The sequence below is a fragment of the Paramormyrops kingsleyae genome, chromosome 6 (genome assembly GCF_048594095.1).
Source record: "Paramormyrops kingsleyae isolate MSU_618 chromosome 6, PKINGS_0.4, whole genome shotgun sequence".
In the NCBI taxonomy this organism is placed as follows: Eukaryota; Metazoa; Chordata; class Actinopteri; order Osteoglossiformes; family Mormyridae; genus Paramormyrops; species Paramormyrops kingsleyae.
Window position 1 is genome coordinate 14,209,054 of NC_132802.1, and position 19,879 is coordinate 14,228,932.

The following is a 19,879-nucleotide window of genomic DNA, read 5'->3' on the forward strand; positions in this document are numbered from 1 at the left end:
ACATGGCAGTGGATTTATGATTGCAAATGAAGCAACAGTCAAAACATAAAACCAAAAGAAACCTCCCAAAATATCCTGAGTTAACCAAAACACAGTGGGGTGTACTACAACTAAATCCCAAATTACATAAGTGCAAGAGCGGTGATGAGCTCGACATCTGAAAAAGAAACAAAACACACCCATCGCAACACACGTAATCCCCAAAGTCAAATGAACTGAATAAGAGCCTTATTCATCCAGACACTGGACTTGCCAAACTCCAGTGCCCTTACACATAAAAAACACAAGTATAATGTCTTATTGGCCATTGCATAAGTACATAGGAATTCATCTCATCACCTACCCCCTCCTGCACTTCATAGCTCAGAGGTCACAGCACAGGGTCGACCATCATGCAGCACCCTTAGAGCTGAGGGTTAAGGGTCTTGTTCAAGAGTCCACAGACAAGTGACTATTCTGTTGAGGCCAGGCTCAAAGCAGCAACCTTCTGATCACAGGGACAGAGACTTAGCCCGCTGAGCCACTCATACTGCGCACATTTCCATTGCTTTAATGAAATTGTGTGCGCTGCATTGCCATCATCTGAATGAAAACACTTATCAACCTGTAAGCTACTCCGAAGTAATTTGTCCAAAACAGTTATATTATTATTATTGCATAATGTAGGTCAACAGCAAAAAATCATCTTAGGCAGTATTGCTGGTGGTGGGGGTGAGAGTAGGGGAGATTGCATTCATTTATTTTACCTTTCAGAAGCACGCAGACTTTTGTTTGCCTCTTAACGTGATAAGATGTATTACCAGTTTGCATGTTTGCTGGTGAGATGACTTGCTTGAGATGACTTCCTTGGAATTTGATGCTATCTTAAGTCTGATTCGATGGAAGCCAACAATTGTCCACAGCAAATACACACACACACACACGGAAGTGCATGTTAGGTGAGACCGTGGCCCTGCTAGACAGAGATGATGGCGTTTATAGACCCCACGTCTAAAATAAACTCTTTGGATTGCATGTCAGTTTACCAGTGAAACAGAGACTCATATGAAGCAATAAACACGTTGCATGTCATAACCTTTTTTTTAAAAAAATATTCCTTCCACCACCCCCCCTCTGCGGAGGACTGCTTTATTTCTATTGATTTATTTATTTATTTATTTATTATTTTGATTTACTTCCTCAAGAGAAGGAGGATAGAGAGAGAGGGAGAGAGAAAAAAAAACAGATAATCTGCTTCAATGTCTGCTGAAGAGAGAAAACAACAACCAACATCTTTACGAATCACAACGAACATCAAACGTTAATTGTTGTTGAACAGCACACACACCCAGCATTACAACACATGCCCAGAAGCAACAGCTGGTCAAGACAGCGCGCGTCCGTGAGCACCTGTCCGCGCACCCATGTGAACACTTGTGTGCACACCTGTGTGTGTCAGCGCGCTGCTGTTCATAAGGTTTCTCCATGTAAATTTCTAGTAGTGTGTGTGGGGAGCCACAGCCCCGCCCCCCCAGGACATGAAGCTGACACGGAAGAGACCCGGGCCCCAGACATCCAGAGGCCCCCCAGGGCACGGGAACCCCAGGAGGACCACTGTAGGGACAATTACAGCCCCCACCTAGAAAAGGGCAGAGGAGCACTCTGGAGGGGGGCCATCCGGCAGCCACATCGCAGGAGCCCCAGGGGGCTGTGGAGGCGAGCATGCAGGCTCCGCTGGCGGCCGGCCACACCAGGCCAGACCGGACCCCGGGCCCAGAGATCCAAGGGCCCCCCAGCTGGGGCCCGACAGTGCCGGAAGGGCCAGCCCCGGCAAGCAACCGCCGAGAGTGAGCCAGCGCACACCAGAGCATCCAGCCCCGGACATCGAGAACCACCAACGCATCGGCAGCAGGGGGCCTCATCCACCGGCAGGGAGTGGAATAGAGCCCGAGATGTTATTTCAGGTGGAGTCTAAGACCCAACCTGACACCTGCGTAAAGACAAACAGGCGCACACATACACAAGCATACGTTCCCACCCTCATGCACACATAAACAAATATTCAGCCATTCGCCCAACATGGAGACACACAGAAATGAACGCCGTACACACACTCACACTCCCCATATATACTCTATACTCCGAGATCCAGGCACCACCGCCCCCAGAGGGGCAATCCGCCACCAGACCTCGGAGATGGATCCCTTTTTTCCTCTGGCGTGGGGACCAGAAGACCACCCCAGACTCCGCAGCAGCCGAGAAGCCCACCAGCCCAGACCCCGACCGGACGGCCAGCTCTTCTCAGCCCCCGGCTCCAGATGGCGAACAGAGAACGGGGGTGTGAAAAGACCCCATGCTTCCCTTTGCCCGCTCAGATGTGGTGTTGATGCGTGTTGTTCTAAAGTGCTTTTAAAACAGGGGAAGGGCATGGTGCTAACCACTCTCTGCCAATCAACAGCTGGTGTCAGCTCGGCCCCTCCCCAGAACCCTCAATGTCTATGTGCGACTTAAAATTGAGAACTGGGCACTGACACCAGAGGTAAGGCTGAGTGAACAGACCGCCCTCCGGATGCCATTTTGTGTGCCCACCCCCAAGGCCCTAAATGTATGTGTCATAATGTCATAACCTTTTAATTTCTTTCTTTAAAGGCAGTGTAAGGCACGTATCAGTGCTGTTCAGCTGGCCATGTAATTCCTTATGTAGCATCAGACCTGCTGTTTAAAAAGAGATAGTTTTTAAAGTACTTTTTGTATTTCTTGAACAAAAAAATAACTGACTTCTTTCAGTTGCTGAAAGATAGTAACCACACATGAAGTTTCTTTAGATGTAATATAATACGCTTGGCTAGGACAATTGTTAAAACATTAAACATACTGGCATACTTGTAAGTGTTAAAGGGCCACAGAAGTCTTTTTAATCTTTGGGGTTTTAACTTCCAGCTTAATGGAGTAGTTAAAACATGGGCTTCATTGAATAATTCTGGTAGAAGTAATATTTTTTTCCTTTATTCAAAATACGAATTGCATCACATGATAGCCTTGAAATGTAAGCATTGCTTTGTTATTGTTTGGTTATTCTAAAAGAAGGATTAGCAGTAACCTTCTAATAATCACCAAATGTCTGCTAAAAACTCACTTCATGGTCATATCTGAATCAACTTCCGTATAACTGCTCTAAAAGTGAAACTGATTAAATCTGATTACAATCCAGATCTGCAGATATTCTGTATTTCTCTATGAGGTTTTACTAAAAGCTGAACAGAAATGTATGAATCCGGTGACACAGGCTATAATTTAAAGTAGGACATGGCGGGAGTCCTTAGGGATTCTTTCCAATCTGTTTTCAGCGTGTGAAAAGGCTTTTAGTGGCAGTCATTAGAAATTACAGCCTCATCTCCTGCAGGACCCCAGCTGTACAGAGTCTTAGTGTAATGAACCAATCATGAGCTCATCTGCCATCAACCTCCTGCTGCTTCTTTACTGTCCACACTATGAATACTGGGCCACACAATAAGGCTGTAGAACACAATGCATTTGCACTACTATCCATATGTTGTCGATCTGACTGGTATATGTTTCATTGTGCATCTGACAAAAGAGTGTAATATAAATTTTTCAATGTCCACATAATAATAATAATAATAATAATAATAATAATAGTAAATCTTTTAAATGTTGTGCCCTCTGCTGCCTAGGGTAGGGTTGTTGTTCCCCATGACCTAGACCAGCATAAGTAATTGCAAGATGTATGGATACTCCAATGTTATGAACTTGAAAACATTTCAATATATGCACTTATTTGCAAATTTCAAATAAGAACAAATGATTACCTTAAATTCCAATGAAATTTTTTAATAATTTGCAACATAAGACAAATACATTATAAAATATATTTACCAAAGTATGACGCAGTCATTACTACAAAAGTAAATGAATAATCGGCTTGTTGAATACTGAATGATTTATATAATAATGTCTTTCACATTACAGGGATTTTCTGCTTTTTTGCTATATAATAAAAATTAAATGTGCACACATTTTGTAAAAATGAGTTCATCTGAAGCTCATGATAAAAACATAAAATGTCACAAAGCAAATACAAACTATCATTAGGAGACATTGAAACATTATGCGACAATGATGCATCACAAGAAAACATTAAAAAGTGTAAAATATTACCTAAAACAGCAATCGGCTGACTGACACAAAAACTACATTGCGCTGGCAAAGCGGCAGACTGTTATGTCAGATTTTATGGTATACCAGACGTGATAGAGTATCAGTCATTCATTCCAAGAAAGGGTTAATTTAACAGCAAGTCCTCATGTAAAGATCAATTAAACGACCGAACTTAGGAGGTAGATATACTTTGCTGGTGTATGTACATGTCCTTCAAAGACATACAGATCACATTTTAAACCTGTTCTTCCAGGCAGATACTTGCTGCTGACAGTAAACGAGGGTCACTAATTAGTGCAGTTCTTCAGAATCAGATTATGTTGCGGTAAACACATAGCATTCCCCCCCGAACCCCTTTCTGTTATCTAGGCTCTTGTCTTTTCCAAAGAATCAGTCTGGAATTTGGGATGTTTTGGAATGTGGTTGTGGTTTAAACTGAAAATTAACATATTGTTGAACTATGCGCCTAATCGGACAGGGTAACCAGAATTGTTTCATTCCTGAGGAAAATATTTGATTGAGTCTTGATGTATGAAGTGAAACAAAGAACAAATGTATTAGCGTTAGTTTCAGGATGCAATTACAAAAAAATGCAACGGTAAAATGAAATAGTGCTTAAGAAAATTTCCATACAAGTAAGGCCATTGCCTCATGTTAATATATAACAATTTAATAAATAATAACACATTTAATATTTTTTTGTATAAATAATGGTAGTAGTAGAACTCGGTTTCATAAATTCACTTCATCGCCCCTAAATAGCCCCTCACAAATGAGAAATCCTGTAAATACTTAAAATGCTCTTATTTGTAAGTACTAAGGAAACTTGTCTGAGTTGTGAATGTGAAAGCATTCCATGTCGCAAACTAAAATAGGTCATTCTTCCAGTTTGACCAAATGCAACAAAAACAGCAATCGAGAATGGAATCAGGAACGATTAAAGGACATAGCTTCAATCTCGATTTCTAGATAGTTCAGCTCTGAGGATCCTCAAACAGCTGTGCCAGTACTTCAGGAAGTGACCTTTAAACTGAAGGCTACAGTTCCATCCAGAAGTGCACGTGGAGCTCGAGAAGACTGCTCAGACATGGGGCTTCATGGGGAAGTGTTGTGTGACAGTGACGCAGCCATGGTAGCTCACGCACCGTGACATGGGCAACTCTTCGGTCAACTGTCTGCTCTCGGGATTGAAGGTCCAGATCTTGTCGATGCCATAGCCGCTCTCGTCTCTCCCTCCAAGGATGTATATCTTTCCGTCGGCCACCGTCAAACCACAGCTTTCCTAAAAACCCAAGAACCCAGAAGAGTCATTTTCAAACACGGCTGTTATAGCTACAGCTACCCGTGCTGCTTTTGAACACAATCTATCAGTAATGCGCGTTAGGGTATGGTTAGAGTACTAGTACGGTAGCTTACCAGTTTCATAGGCAAGCTGGCCACCTTACTCCAAGTATCCAGACTTGGGGTGTACTTGTATATGTCATCCAGGAGGCCACCAACCACATAGATGATGTCATTGAAGGTTGTGGCACTTATACACCTTTGAGTAAAGGGGCTGGGTGCCATATAACTCCATTGGTCATTAACAGGGTCATAACACTGCACCTGTACCAGTTACAGAGCGTTAGCTTCCCTCGTCTTGCAGAAATCTCACAACATTGACGCATCATCAGTATGCGTTGTTTACAAATAAAGACTTTGTCATGTATGCAGAATTTCTCTCAGGACCAAATTCAGTTGAATGTGTGTTTTTTTGAGTGTGCCGAGAGCACTGCCTGAAGCTTGCCTTATCCGTGTTGCAGTTTTCACTGAGGGCACCTCCGATGACATAGAGCTTCCCGGAACAGGCTACCAGAGCAGAAGAGCTCACGGGCAGCAGCAGAGGAGCCATCTCCTGCCACTGGTTATCGTAGGCGCTGTAACACTCCACGCTGGACAACCTCTGGTGCCCGTTGAAACCACCTACTGCATACAGCTGCAACCACAAGCAAGCACACTTCCATTACTGTCTGTCTGTCCGTCCGTCCATCCATACATGCACACAGTACCGTGCAAAAGTCAAAGAAAATGTTTAAAACTGTTTCTCTTGGTAGTGAGTACATATTTACTCAGAGAACAAAACACAACATGAGAAAGCATGCAAATTAACAGTGACACAAAAAAATGAGGAAGAATATCTTCTGTTCTCCAAAAAGTTACTGATATCTTCCTGGATGGCTGGATGAACATCGCTTCGGTTCCCAAACCTCTCATCAGGAGCATCCCAGCTATTCCATGCATTTGTTAAATTTCACCACCAGCTCAATAAATTAATGAGCTTAATTAGTTCAGCAACTTATTGATTTATTCATTAGCCATATGAGTTGCGGTAGTGGTCCAATCAAAAAAAACATTGGTGTATTGGAGGGTTGCTACAGATACTGGGGTATCTTTAGGAGAGGCTTAGAAATGGATAAGCTGACACACTTTGGCAGACATAATATTATTGATTTACACCATCATTAAGATCATTTAAACCTAAGACTCGCACAGTGCTGCACATATCCATCCATTACATCATTTCATATCCTTTATTAAGTAGAAGGTCATGGTGAAGTACTCATATATTTCTGCTTCATAACCATTTATCCTGGTAAGCATTGCAGGGTCCCTTTTACTATTATTTTTGTCGTCGTATTTGTTGTTACTGTCCTTCTAGTCAATTATCCAGCAAATTGTGTGTGCATGTGTTGCGGATTGTATTTTTACAGCTTTATTCATCGCGTGCTGTAACCATGACTCTTACCTTTCCTTGGAGAGCTGTCATCTTATGTCGCCACCTGCCATTGGCCAAGGAGGCAACGCGCACCCATTGGTCGAGCTGAGGCAGGTACCGCCACGTATCAATGCTGTTCAGCTGGCCTCCTGCGACAAGCAGTAACAGCAAACAAAAGCGTTTCACTTCCTTGTGTGAGACAAGTCAACAAATATTAATTTAGGCAAACTTTAGCCGAAGTTTCACTCCAGCTGAATTATTAATATGAATGTATGGTATCTTAATGTCAGCTATAGATTTTTCTAGGTCAAGTCCTATTAACTTTTAAAATGTCACGTCCCGTTGTTTGAGTTTTATTTGAATAACTAATTTGTTTAATTTGTTGCTATGCAAGGACTTATCAAGCAGTGCATGTTTTTAATGTTTTGTAGCATTTAATGAAAGTAGATCAGTATTATTCAAATGTGTGTGTGTTTTTGTTTGAGATGTAACTGTGAACCAAATCACACGCCAATGTTTAACATCCATTGTTGTCAGCGACTAGGTCCCACACAATCAGTGCTGCTGATGTTCAAGATACAAGAGAATGATAGAAGAGATGAAAAACTCATCTAATTTTTAATTTATTATATGTCATATTGGACAACCAATTACTGACTGAAACAAATAGAGGGCAGAAACTATTGTAAATATTACACTGGAAATTAAAACTGCCTTGCATCAAAACTAGTAATTCCACATTGCAAGCCTAAGCTTTCAATGGAATGGCAGCAAGATATTCTATCTGCTGCAGATGAGTTTCTTTGGAAAAGAATTTTGAGAAGAGCATTGTCCTTCATCATGCCAGCTGATCCTTCATGATACCAGTTTTACTCTCCAGATTATCCAGGGTCCTAAGCCCTCTCTTGTGCACTCTCCTCTTCAGCTCAGCCCACAGGTTTTCAATGGGGTTCAGGTCAGGGGACTGAGATAGCCATGGCAGAAGCTTGATTCTGCAGGTCAGCTAACCATTTTTGTGTTGATTTGGAAATGTGCTTAGGATCACTGTCTGGCTGGAAGATCCAATGATGGCCCAGTTTATGTTTCCTTGCAGAGGCAGCCAAATTTTGATGTAAATTTCCTGGTATCTCATGGAGTCCATAATGCCATGTACCCTAACGAGGTTTCCAGGGCCTTTGGAGGAAAAGCAGCCCCACAACATCACAGAACCTTGACCATATTTTGCATTTGGGATACGGTTTGTTTCATTATAGCCATCCTTCTTTTTACGCCAAACCCACCATATATTTCATTATTTGTTTCATCAGACCATTGAATTTAGTTCTAGTCAAAGTTGTAGTAGTGTTTCGCGAACTCTAGGTGCTTACATTTGTGGTTAACTGACAAATAAAAGCTTTTTCTGGCATACCTTCTAAATAATCTGTTAGCATGAAGGGGGGCATTTTTTTTAAAGAGACGTGGTAGCCCCAAGATTTTACTTGGTGTTGTAATTCACCAACAGTCATCCTTGGGGATTTTTTTGCCTCTTTTACAATCCACCTCACTGTACGTGGGGGATAAATAAACTTGGGTCCTCTTCCAGGCAGGTTTGTAACAGTTCCAGTTGTTGTCCACTTTTTTATTATTGCCCTAAAAGTAGAAATGGGCATTTTAAGGCAAGTAGCTATTTTTTAATACCCATTTCCTGACTTATGAAGGTCAACATTCTTCTCCCTCATTTGGTCTGTATGTTCTCTTATCATTCCCATGTTGATCAATGACTAAGGGAATTTGGGCTCTGTGTCACCTCATGTTCGTATCCCTGTTAACCAGGAAGTCATGGATTACAGCTTGAAGGTTCCTCTTCACTCCATTCAACTCAAAGATGTACAGTTTACAGGGGAAACATGCTTCAGTTACATTGTACAGGAGCCCTCTTGTATATGTAAATTGTTTTTTTTATTGATTAATTTTGTTTTGCTTTTTTGTTTGGTATGTATTTGTAAATTTGGTAGTATCTCTTTAAGAACATATGTAAATTGTGCTCGCCTGCTGCTGTGGGAGAAAGGGAGGGCTAGTTAACCGTTTTTTCTTTGTAATGATGGAACATGGAGCCACACAGTTTCTGACGTGGCTGTACTCTTTCAGGATGGAAATGTTTAATTAGTCTGGCAAATGTGAGAATGACAGATGGATACTGGCTGAATGTCGAAATTAAACCATTTGTGATTGGAAGATTTGGCAGTAGAAACGTTTTATTTTGTTAATCGAGCGAAAGCACAGTAGTTTGCAGCGACAATAAATATGGACGTTGCGGAGTCTACACATTGTGTTCAGTATAATTTCCAGGGCTGCCAATAATCGTGGCACATGTGTTTTTGTTTGTTATTTCTTTATGAAGGATTTTTTTTTCTTGGAATAAATTTATGTTAATGAAAGGTTAGATTTTTCTTAATTTTTCTGTGTGACATGAAGCTGCTTCACCAAAAGGTGGATTTTTTCTAACCCTTTTGCAAATCTTTACAAGGGGTGCCAATAATTGTGGAGGGTGCTGTATGTCTAATAATAATTTTACTACAGACGCTCCTCTACTTATGAATGAGATACGTTCCGAACGGCCGTTCGTAACTTGAAATGTTCGTAAGTCGTTATTCAACATCATTTTAAGGGTATACGCAAGTACAAAGAACTAGGGTGCTGGGAGTACGCAGGCTACGCTGCTGCACGGCGGGAGTAGCGGCCAGAAGTCATACTAGGCTGCGCAGAAGAAAAAGTTGATGTTGCGGACAAGAAACAGGAACCAAATGAACACGATTTGGACTTACAGTCCTCTCTGTTTGTATGTCTGAAAGTTCGTAATTTGAAAGTTCGTAAGTAGAGGAGCATCTGAATTTTGTAAATCATTAAACATGTTTTCCAAATTATGGCTCTGTTTTCATCTTTACTCTATGAATGTCTTGTTGTACATCAATGGGTAAAATGTTAATAATTGTAAGAAACATGTAAAGTCTATATTTACTTAAAAGGATAATCTCATATCTGACAGTGTGTTTGATTCTTGTATTACTGGATTATACCTGAAACGTAGATGTCATTTTGAAGCTCGCAGGCTGCAAACTCGGACTTGGAGTATCCGGGAATGGAAGTTGCCGGAAGCCACTCTTTTGTGTGAATGTTGAACTTCTGTGTGCAGGACAGCCTAGAGAGGCCATTTCTGTCACAACCGCCAATCACGACGATCACTTCCATTCTCACGGTTGACCTGAGTGAAAACAAGAGCTAAACTAAGGAGAAGTTGACGGATGTGTGCATGAGCACAGTGCCAGATGAAATCGACCAATTCTGTGCTATTTTGGTCATACTGGACCCAAGTAGAAATTAATTATCCTTCACTTCAGAACAAAATTAGACTGCTTCTGATGCGACAATTACCATGAGGAAAGTAAGAAGACTGCGTAACATAATACTAATTTCCCAAGAATGGGAAGCAATTCAGTGTTTTTAAAGACAATATAAAATACTTAGAACCAATTATTTCCTATTTGGTACTTATTTTCTTATTTGATAAATTTTTGTCTATACCAAGAAAAAAATTCTTGCCATGTTTTCTAAATCTAAGATCTTGGGAACATACCTTCTTGGCACTGTCCTGGAAGAATTAACTTCTTTTCCAAAGATATGATATCTCATGGCTTCCAGAAGCAGAGGGAGACACTCTTTGCAATCTTGGAGGATCTTATCACTTTCCAGTGTTTTAACGAGGAAGACAGGGTCAACCAAGGGTAGGTGGACACACTCCAGCAGGTCCTTCAGTGCTTCTTTCCTTTCACTTGGGTCATGGTGAACCCATTTGAGTATGGCTTCTACCAAGACTTCCTCACGGTGAACCTTCAACTGCTCACAGGACAACAGCTCCATCAGGCGCCCCTTGGTCAGGCTGAGGAACTCTTCATGCTTATACACCTCCACGAAGTCCTGATAGAGAATCTTCTGGCACTGCTCTGCCAGTGGCTGGATGAAGAAGGAGCTGGCAAAGTCCATGATGCCCAGGCAGTTGGAGTGGTCGACTCGCTGCTCCAGGAACTGGATGCAGGCCTTACTAAGCACATTCACACCAAGCAGGTCAGCAGCCCTGAACACAATTTCAACATTCTCCTCATCCACATCAACCTTGCCCTCATACATGAAGTCGAGCAGGTTTTGCATGGCAACTGGGGAGATGCCCTGCAGTTTGACCAGAGACTGGAGGCTCTCGCGGAGCTGGCCCTGGAACATAGAGCGGAAATAGATGCTACTGGCACAGAGCAGAGCGCGGTGGCAAGGGAACTCCTGGTCCTCCACCTGCAGCACCACATCCGTGAAGATGCCACTCTTCCGGTATGTGCTGAGCACCTGCAGTATTTCTTTTGCAAAGCAAGATTCTGAGGAAAAGTCATCCACAGTTTGTCGCTCCATTTGGGTCACAGTTTTCTTGAATCTCATCAGGGATAATGGATCTACAAAATAAAATGTGGTGCTCATGTGACAGAAGTTTACATGTGTTTTTATGGTATGATAGCGTAAACTGTACTGCTGATAACTGGCTTCATGGCAGCAATTGACAGCAATTCTCAACAATTATACAATTAAAACATATATAATTAAAAAACATTTAAGTCTTCTTCAGGGATCAAGACACTTATATTCGGATGAGGGCAGCATAATAGTGCATGTTAAAGTGATCACTCCCAACTTTCATATTTATACAGACGGCATTACTCTTATTACTATTACTCTTTCTCCAAATTTTTGAACAACCTCTTATCATTTTAATTAAATTTCATCTGTTCATTGTTTATCTTATTTTTTAATTATAAGGTTAATCATAATCACATACACACCGACTTATTTCACAATCACGCATGGTGAAGAATGATACATTATTACATTTCATTCGTAAGTACTAATGCTATTTTCCCTGGATGGATGCCGCCACTGTAACAGCTGATTTAACTGGGTAATATTTAATTACCTTTTCGACTTCTCTAGTTTTTTCCGTTTACATTGATAATAACTGTAGAAAAGATGCTAGAATGAAAGTGTGACATTCCCGTCATAAAAGAACAAAGAATACTGCTTATTGAACAGCATAAATAGTTTCTATTACACACACACACACACACACACTGCCACTCAAATAGTAGCCTTGATCAAAAGGATCAATCTACATAGCCCTAAAAACACTTTTGAATTAAAAAGATGAAAGCAATACGAATGCGAACGTGCGCGTGGGCATACGTTGAAATCTATGATCTAAGAGATAATCGCAGCAGATGGTCCTCAAGCGATAGCATCATGCCGCTGAAACGGAGCAGTTTAGATGCTGAGTTGCAACTGATACCGAAACAGGCGCCTATTGTTAAACTGCGGATTCGTGACCGTAAACTTCAAACTATTCCGTTCTTTCTTTCTCTCTCTCTCTCTTTTAATTCTACCTACCTATGTTTCTTTCTTTCTTACTTTCACTATAGTTGCATTTTTCCTGAATCACATGGTGCAGATATGTTTTTCGTTTGCTAAATCATTCTTAATGTCTTAATCTAATCGGTAGCCCAAATTTAGAAGGTTACATGGTGAAACAATTAGTCCATATGCAATTGTCATTTTAAATGAAGTGTTCTTATTATAACAAATATCAAACTTACCTTCGCGACTAGGTCAGGTAGATTCTGGATAACTGAGAAGTAGTATCGGTGCAGGACGAGCCCGGTGCCTTATGTTGATGTGAAGGAGACGCGCTGGCGTGTTATAAAGCCAGTATGAAAACAGCAGGATGGTCAGGGTGCGCACGTGACGCCTTTTTGTTTAGATTCCCACTCGTTATTGTCGCCGTGTGGGCGGGACAGCGGTGACCCCGCGCGCGTGGCTGATCAGGGCATGTGGGAAGACTAAGCCTCTGAGTAAAGCATAAATAAAATATGCAGGGACCCTGCTTTCCGTTGTATTTCATGCAAAATGCATCGGCTCCAGTTCACTTATCCAAACAATGACTATGTATTAATGCAACCGCTATTTATATAACTAAGGATAGTTACCTTATATCGCTACTTGTTTTTATTTGTGCATCTACTTTGTCTATTTCAGATAGATCCAATGTGGTATTTGTATGAAATAATTCTATGAAACCAGTCAGTTTTATTTGACCATATAGTTACATTGTCGTCCCGAATGAGTCAGGTAATGTACCTTCCCCTCATAAAATTGCCTACGCTAACTGTCAATGGTACGGTGTTACCATATGATCATTTCGCTTCACTTCCTCGTTATTCAGAAATAAAGTGCAACATACTCAATTGTTGTATTCGTGCGTTAACAACCCGGATACATTTTGTGAAATATGTCTTTAGGTGATTTAGTCATGCCATCATCATAATTACTATTTACACAAACCTATAGATGGTATGTATGAATGGTGTAGGCTACTATACACACCAGGGCTACCGTAAACTTTCAAGTAGAAACAGTATAAACTGTTTCTAAAACAACGATAAAAAGTAAATACATAAACCAGTAAAATAGTTGATTATCATGTATTATGTCCAGTACATAATTGTATATTTTATACGACCCTACAGTAGTAGGTTTGTATAGACCAGTATCACCACAAACACGTAAGGACTGCGTTGCGCTACGACGTCACTATGTGACAGGAAATTTTCAGCTCCATTATAGTCTTGCGGGACCACATTGTACTTGCCAGGACCACGTTGTACAGCTTAAACTGCCCAACTGTGGTGTCTGTATGTCATATTATATTTGAATCTCCGTGAATATTATATATTTCTCCGTGTCTCTCATATAGAAGACGTCAGTACACTACAGAAATTGTGCCTCTAAACAGATTTCTGTGCATACTGATTTTTGCTGCATATTTGGTAAGTTAAATAGAAACTATCTTCTACAGTAAGTTCTACATTAGAGAATATGATGCCATATTGCAAGTTCTACAATTACAATAATGTCACTTATTAGCCTCCATGCCATCAGACCTATGACAGAACATCTCATTTACATAAACCAGTAAAATAGTTGATTATCATGTATTATGTCCAGTACATAATTGTATATTTTATACGACCCTACAGTAGTAGGTTTGTATAGACCAGTATCACCACAAACACGTAAGGACTGCGTTGCGCTACGACGTCACTATGTGACAGGAAATTTTCAGCTCCATTATAGTCTTGCGGGACCACATTGTACTTGCCAGGACCACGTTGTACAGCTTAAACTGCCCAACTGTGGTGTCTGTATGTCATATTATATTTGAATCTCCGTGAATATTATATATTTCTCCGTGTCTCTCATATAGAAGACGTCAGTACACTACAGAAATTGTGCCTCTAAACAGATTTCTGTGCATACTGATTTTTGCTGCATATTTGGTAAGTTAAATAGAAACTATCTTCTACAGTAAGTTCTACATTAGAGAATATGATGCCATATTGCAAGTTCTACAATTACAATAATGTCACTTATTAGCCTCCATGCCATCAGACCTATGACAGAACATCTCACCCCAGAGTGTCCACCCCACATGCCAGGTCTTCTGCTCTCCCCCCCCCCCCCCCCCCCCCCCCCCCCAGACCAACAGCCCCAACACAGCTGGAAACAGGGATCCAGTGGGGTTTGGGCCACTGTCTGGATGGACAGCCCCAGGATGAGGTGAAATAGATGGCTGACTCATCTGCAGAGGACTGAAGAACCCAAGCCAGGAACCTAAAGGCAACAGGGACAAAAACACAAAACCCAAAACAGAATCCCAGAAACAGGATGCAAACAGCACAGTACATCAGCCATGGGAAGGTGGCCACTTGGGATCATTTAGTCCCAACACAAAAACTGGCTAACCAGAAGCCCAAGGCCAAATGCCAGTCAAGGACCATAAAGCCCAAGCTAATCCAGCCCACCAAACCAATACCTGCTGGCTACTGACAGGCATGGAGAAAACTGACCTACACAGATTAGCCCCAAAATAAAACACCTCTGTGAAGGTTGCTACTGAGCCCAAGAGCAATGCTGATGACCAAGCAGTGTACACTGGTCACTGATCTGCTCTAATTGAACCCAAACCAGAGCAGGGTCAGTTTCCTGATTAATTACTGACAGGCAGGTGTGACAAACATATTTCCCCACTGTGATGCAATGGGGAGCTATTAATGCAGCTATTTAGTTTGCAGAAATTGCAACTTGCAACAGAAATATGATTCTTATTTGTTCCATTCAGAAAAATGACCCCAGCTATGTTCTATGGAAAGAGCAAGAAGATGAGCTCTTCAACAGGTTTTAGTGACAGTGACAATGACATGGATTTGAATGGAATATTGAAGGATAAATTGTAAGGACTCACTCTGTGGAAGTTCCAAGTGTACAAATACATCAATTTATTAAAGGAATTCACATAAGAAATTAATAAACCACCCGCAACCCTGAACATGACAAGCGGTTTCAGAAAATGAATGGATGTACTGTACCGCTAAAGTTATTGAATGTATTTAAAACGAATGGGGAAAATACTCAATGGTTAGAACATAATACATTCCATGCACGGTTAAAATGCTGCTTAAGAAGCACTAACTAAAACTGCATATTTAGTGCCACCTACTGTTTTTTCGAATGATTGCACCTGAGAGTTTCACAGCTCACGAATTTTAAGATTATGATTTTAGCAGACTTTTTGGAATCTCTAGTTTAAAGCAAACCTATATAATAAAATGTACAATTTTAAAACTCACGTCAAACTGTACTGTCATTTTCAAATATACAGACACACAGTGAAACAAAACAGTGTTTGTCTGAGACTTTAAAAACAGCTTTTACACGAAAGACAACATAGACATACAAAAATAAATATGGCATGCAGAGGCCCTCCTACTATTTTCTTTGAGGGTGTAGGCTTATTTTTTGGGAGGGGGGAGGGGGGTTACACGGGAATACATTTTGAGAAATGTGTTTTTAGGCGATGTTGTCGTTTGAAGATTATAATTTTTACTAGATAGTATTAGGGGTTGTAAATCACAGCTTTCCTCGCGATACGATACATCCTTAAGCCAACGGTTCGATTTTTTTTAATACCTCAGAAATTCCCATGATACGATACGATACGATTAATTTCGATACTGGGGATAGTAGTCGAAATAATGAAATTTCACACAATCCTTTACATTTCAATGAATTAAAAAAGGATACTCGTTGGGGGATTATGCAATTGTGGTTCACTGAAACAGAAATAAAAACATAGGAATCAACATATAACTACCGCTCACAGGTAACATAGTTTTATAAGCATTAAACAAATATAGATATTAAATTATATTAACCATTAGTATTACAAAACACAAATGAACATACAATACTCTTAAACTGAGCGGCATTAACACAGCAAAACGCGAACTGCGATCAGCGCGATATGTTTATTTTAAATTACAAACGCATAAAACAATAAACATTTGCTCCGGTTACACAGCATAGTTGCGGTACGAATGAACTGCATACTTAGTCAGCATGGAGAGTAAAGAAAATCTCTTTTATTCCAGCAAGAAGAAGTCCTCGGAGTTATGGTTTATCTACTGGTTGCTCTGTGTGCCGGGGGTGACTTGGTACCAAGGGCCAGAGTGTGATGGGAGCGCTTTGCTGAACTTTCTGGAATAAAAGAGATTTTCTTTACTCGCCAAACTAAGAGGTCCAGACTTTTATTCTAAGTGCTTGATTTATCATTTTTCTACCACAGTTTGGCACCCCAGATGGGACCAGATGCAGATGAGATTAAGGATTGGCCCAGTCCCTCGTCGAGGAAAAATGGAGACCACGTTGTACCTGACCCAAACATTCCTGAGACTGATTTGGCCAGACCTGTTTTGGTGAGATAAAGGCTTCTCTGTTTATTCATTCTTGCTGCTGCTTTGCTTGTTGCTGAAGGTTATGTGTTTGGTAGTGTTTGAGTGTGTTATGTGAAAGTCCACCGTGACTGAGGGGATCCAAGCACGGGGAAGCGCTGACCACGGTTAGAAAGGCCAGTGGGAGAGCGCTCATCCACCTGTGATAGGGAAAGGGTGCTGTCCAAGTGGAGACCTGAGTGACCTATTACGTGGAAGAGGTGGATGCACGAGACCTTGGGAAAGTCCGTGATTTTGGTGGCACCACTGTATATTGTGCGACGGGGCACAAGGAAGGTGGCAGGGAAGCCATCACCCGCAGGGGGTCCAGACACGACGGTGATAAGGCTTGGTGCAGCAGGGGCTGAGGGCAGGGTGGTGTGTGCCCTGCGTGGTGCGGCATTGTGTGGTGAAGGCTGGACAGTGAATGCATCCCCTGGCACTGGGCTGAGGCACTGTTCGGGGTTTGGCCCACTCTCGGTCCCACGGGAGTATAAAGGTGTATGTTGATAGGGTGTGTGGGTTTTGGAGAATGTGTATGTGGTAAAGGGTGTGGGGTCTCCCAGGTGCAGTATCCTCAGTGGGATAAACAATACATGGAGTTGATTTTGCTCCACACTGTCGCATGCAGGTGCTAACATTAAAGGGAATGGTGGAATAACCCTGTGCACTAATATAGCAAAAAAGTGTCTGGAGAATCATGTGTTGGGTCTGAGATATACTGGGATAAGCTTGTTAATTTGCTTTTAGGACACTAAATGTTAAATGTTAGTTCTTTATGATTCTGTCGTCACCCAGTAACAAGGTGTCTTGTTTAGTTTGGTGACCACCCAGCAGCTGTGTGCTTAGTACAGACGGCAGCTGCCTTGAGAAGGGGAGTTTGTAGGATATCATGGTCAGAACAGATATTTCATCGGTATTGTGTTCAACGCCATTTGTCAAAGGGTAGATATGGGGAGTGCGTCAAGTAAACATTCACACCCTCCCGAAAGGGACTCAGAGATCGAGGGAGAGTTAAAGGAACCCAAGGATTCAGCTTGCACTACGTTATCAGGAAGACTATTCCATACTCTGACTACACGCTGTGTAAAGAAGTGCTTCCTTAAATCCAGTTTGAAATGTTCTCCCGCTAATTTCCACCTATGGCCACGAGTTCTTGTATTTGAACTAATGCTGAAGTAACTATTCGGTTGAACAGCATCCAAACCTGTTAGAATCTTATAGACCTGGATCATGTCCCCCCTCAGTCTCCTTTGCTTGAGGCTGAACAGATTTAGCTCAAATAACCTTTCCTCGTATGACATTCCTCTAAGACCAGGAATCATTCTTGTGGCCCTACGCTGCACCTTTTCTAAGGCCGCAATGTCCTTTTTAAGATATGGTGACCAAACCTGCACACAATATTCTAGGTGAGGTCTCACCAAGGAATTGTATAATCTTAGCATTATCTCCCTTGACTTAAACTCCACACACCTGGAGATATACCCCAACATCCTATTGGCCTTTTTTATTGCTTCCACGGACTGGCGAGAATGAGACATGGAAGCATCAACATACACACCAAGGTCTTTCTCATAATCAGCTACCTTTATTTCAGTTGGTCCCATAAAATACCTGTACTTTATATTGCTGCTCCCTACATGGAGTACCTTACATTTGTCTATGTTAAATTTCATCTGCCAGGTGTCGGCCCAGTCACTAATTAAATTAAGATCCCGCTGTAGCTGGTGAGCCGCTAGTTCAGTATCTGCTACACCACCCACCTTGGTGTCATCTGCAAATTTCACCAGTTTACTGTATATATTGGTGTCTATATCATTTATGTAAATTAGGAACAATAGTGGTCCTAAAATTGAACCCTGCGGTACCCCACTATGAACGCAGGCCCACTGTGACATTGAGCCTCTTATAACTACTCGCTGCTTCCTATCCGTTAACCAGTTATCAATCCAGGTCGCTACAGTTCCTAAAATACCTGTCGCTTTGAGTTTAAGTGAGAGCCTCTTGTGGGGGACAACATCAAAAGCCTTTTGGAAATCTAAGTAGATGACATCATAGGCCTTCTTATCATCAACTTCCTGAGTAGCTTCCTCAAAAAACTCCAACAGATTTGTTAAACAGGATCTACCTCTCCTAAATCCATGCTGGCTATCCCTCAAAATGTTATTTGAGTCCAGGTAATCTACCATTTTCTCTTTGATTATAGCCTCCATAACTTTACCAGTTATACAAGTTAGACTGATTGGCCTATAGTTTGACAAATTACTTCTATCCCCTTTTTTGCACCTGCACCTCGTCCTCCTGCCTATCCCCTTCTATCCCCTTGTAACACATCGTCAGACTGGGGGTAGACGGCCAAAGGAGGGCACTCTAAACATACTGGAGCTAGAATGTTGTGAAACAATGCTAGAAAGCAGGGAAAATGGTTATTGGGGTAAGGGAATGTGCAGGCCAGAATATTACTATCAGCGGTAGTCTGTGGCCTTGAAGAGAGATAGGAAAGCTAGAGTGGAGCAGCGGAGAGGTAAAGTTAGCAGAGAGGAAAGGTGAGCCGATCCCACTGCTGCTGTTTCTCCGCCTGAAGCTTGGTGCTGAGAAGAGGAAAAAGCCTAATTCAGATATCTGGTCCTGCCTGAAGTGTCACCTGCACCTCGTCCTCCTGCCTATGTTCCTCCTCCTTTTTGGAGAGCTGAGCCTTCTGCCCCTGATGCTGAAGAAGGGGGGGGGGGCAGTGGGACTGATGCCACAGCATTCTGTGAAACAGGAAGACTTTCTCTAATAATAATAATAATAATAATAATAATTGATACTTTATTGATCCCCGTGGGGAAATTGTCTTTACGCCTCCCTCAACTTGCTCTTTGTAGAGTAAGCTGTCAGCGAAGGGCAGCCACCTGTAGCGGCGCCCAGGGAGCTGGGGGTTGAGGGTCTTGGGGTGCCCAGGGAGCTGGGGGTTAAGGGTCTTGCTCAAGGACCCGCAGACGTGCTGAGGCTGGGCTTGAACCGGCGACCTTGTACGCCGAGAATGAAGGTGGAAATGGGGGAAGACGGTTTCACAGTGACCTCAGAGGCT

At 41.8% G+C, this 19,879-nt stretch overlaps 1 protein-coding gene across 1 annotated transcript; it reads right to left on the reverse strand.

The window, feature by feature from the left end:
• Positions 1-3,890: 3,890 nt before the first annotated feature.
• Positions 3,891-12,806, reverse strand: klhl35 (kelch-like family member 35). Its single transcript, XM_023840205.2, has 7 exons — positions 12,577-12,806; positions 10,527-11,388; positions 9,970-10,154; positions 6,944-7,062; positions 5,945-6,133; positions 5,575-5,763; positions 3,891-5,440 (listed from the first exon to the last, which is right to left on the reverse strand). The coding sequence occupies exons 2-7, from the start codon at positions 11,372-11,374 to the stop codon at positions 5,240-5,242; spliced, it is 1,731 nt and encodes a 576-aa protein (XP_023695973.1). The 5' UTR covers positions 11,375-11,388; positions 12,577-12,806; the 3' UTR covers positions 3,891-5,239.
• Between the last annotated feature and the right edge of the window lie 7,073 nt (positions 12,807-19,879).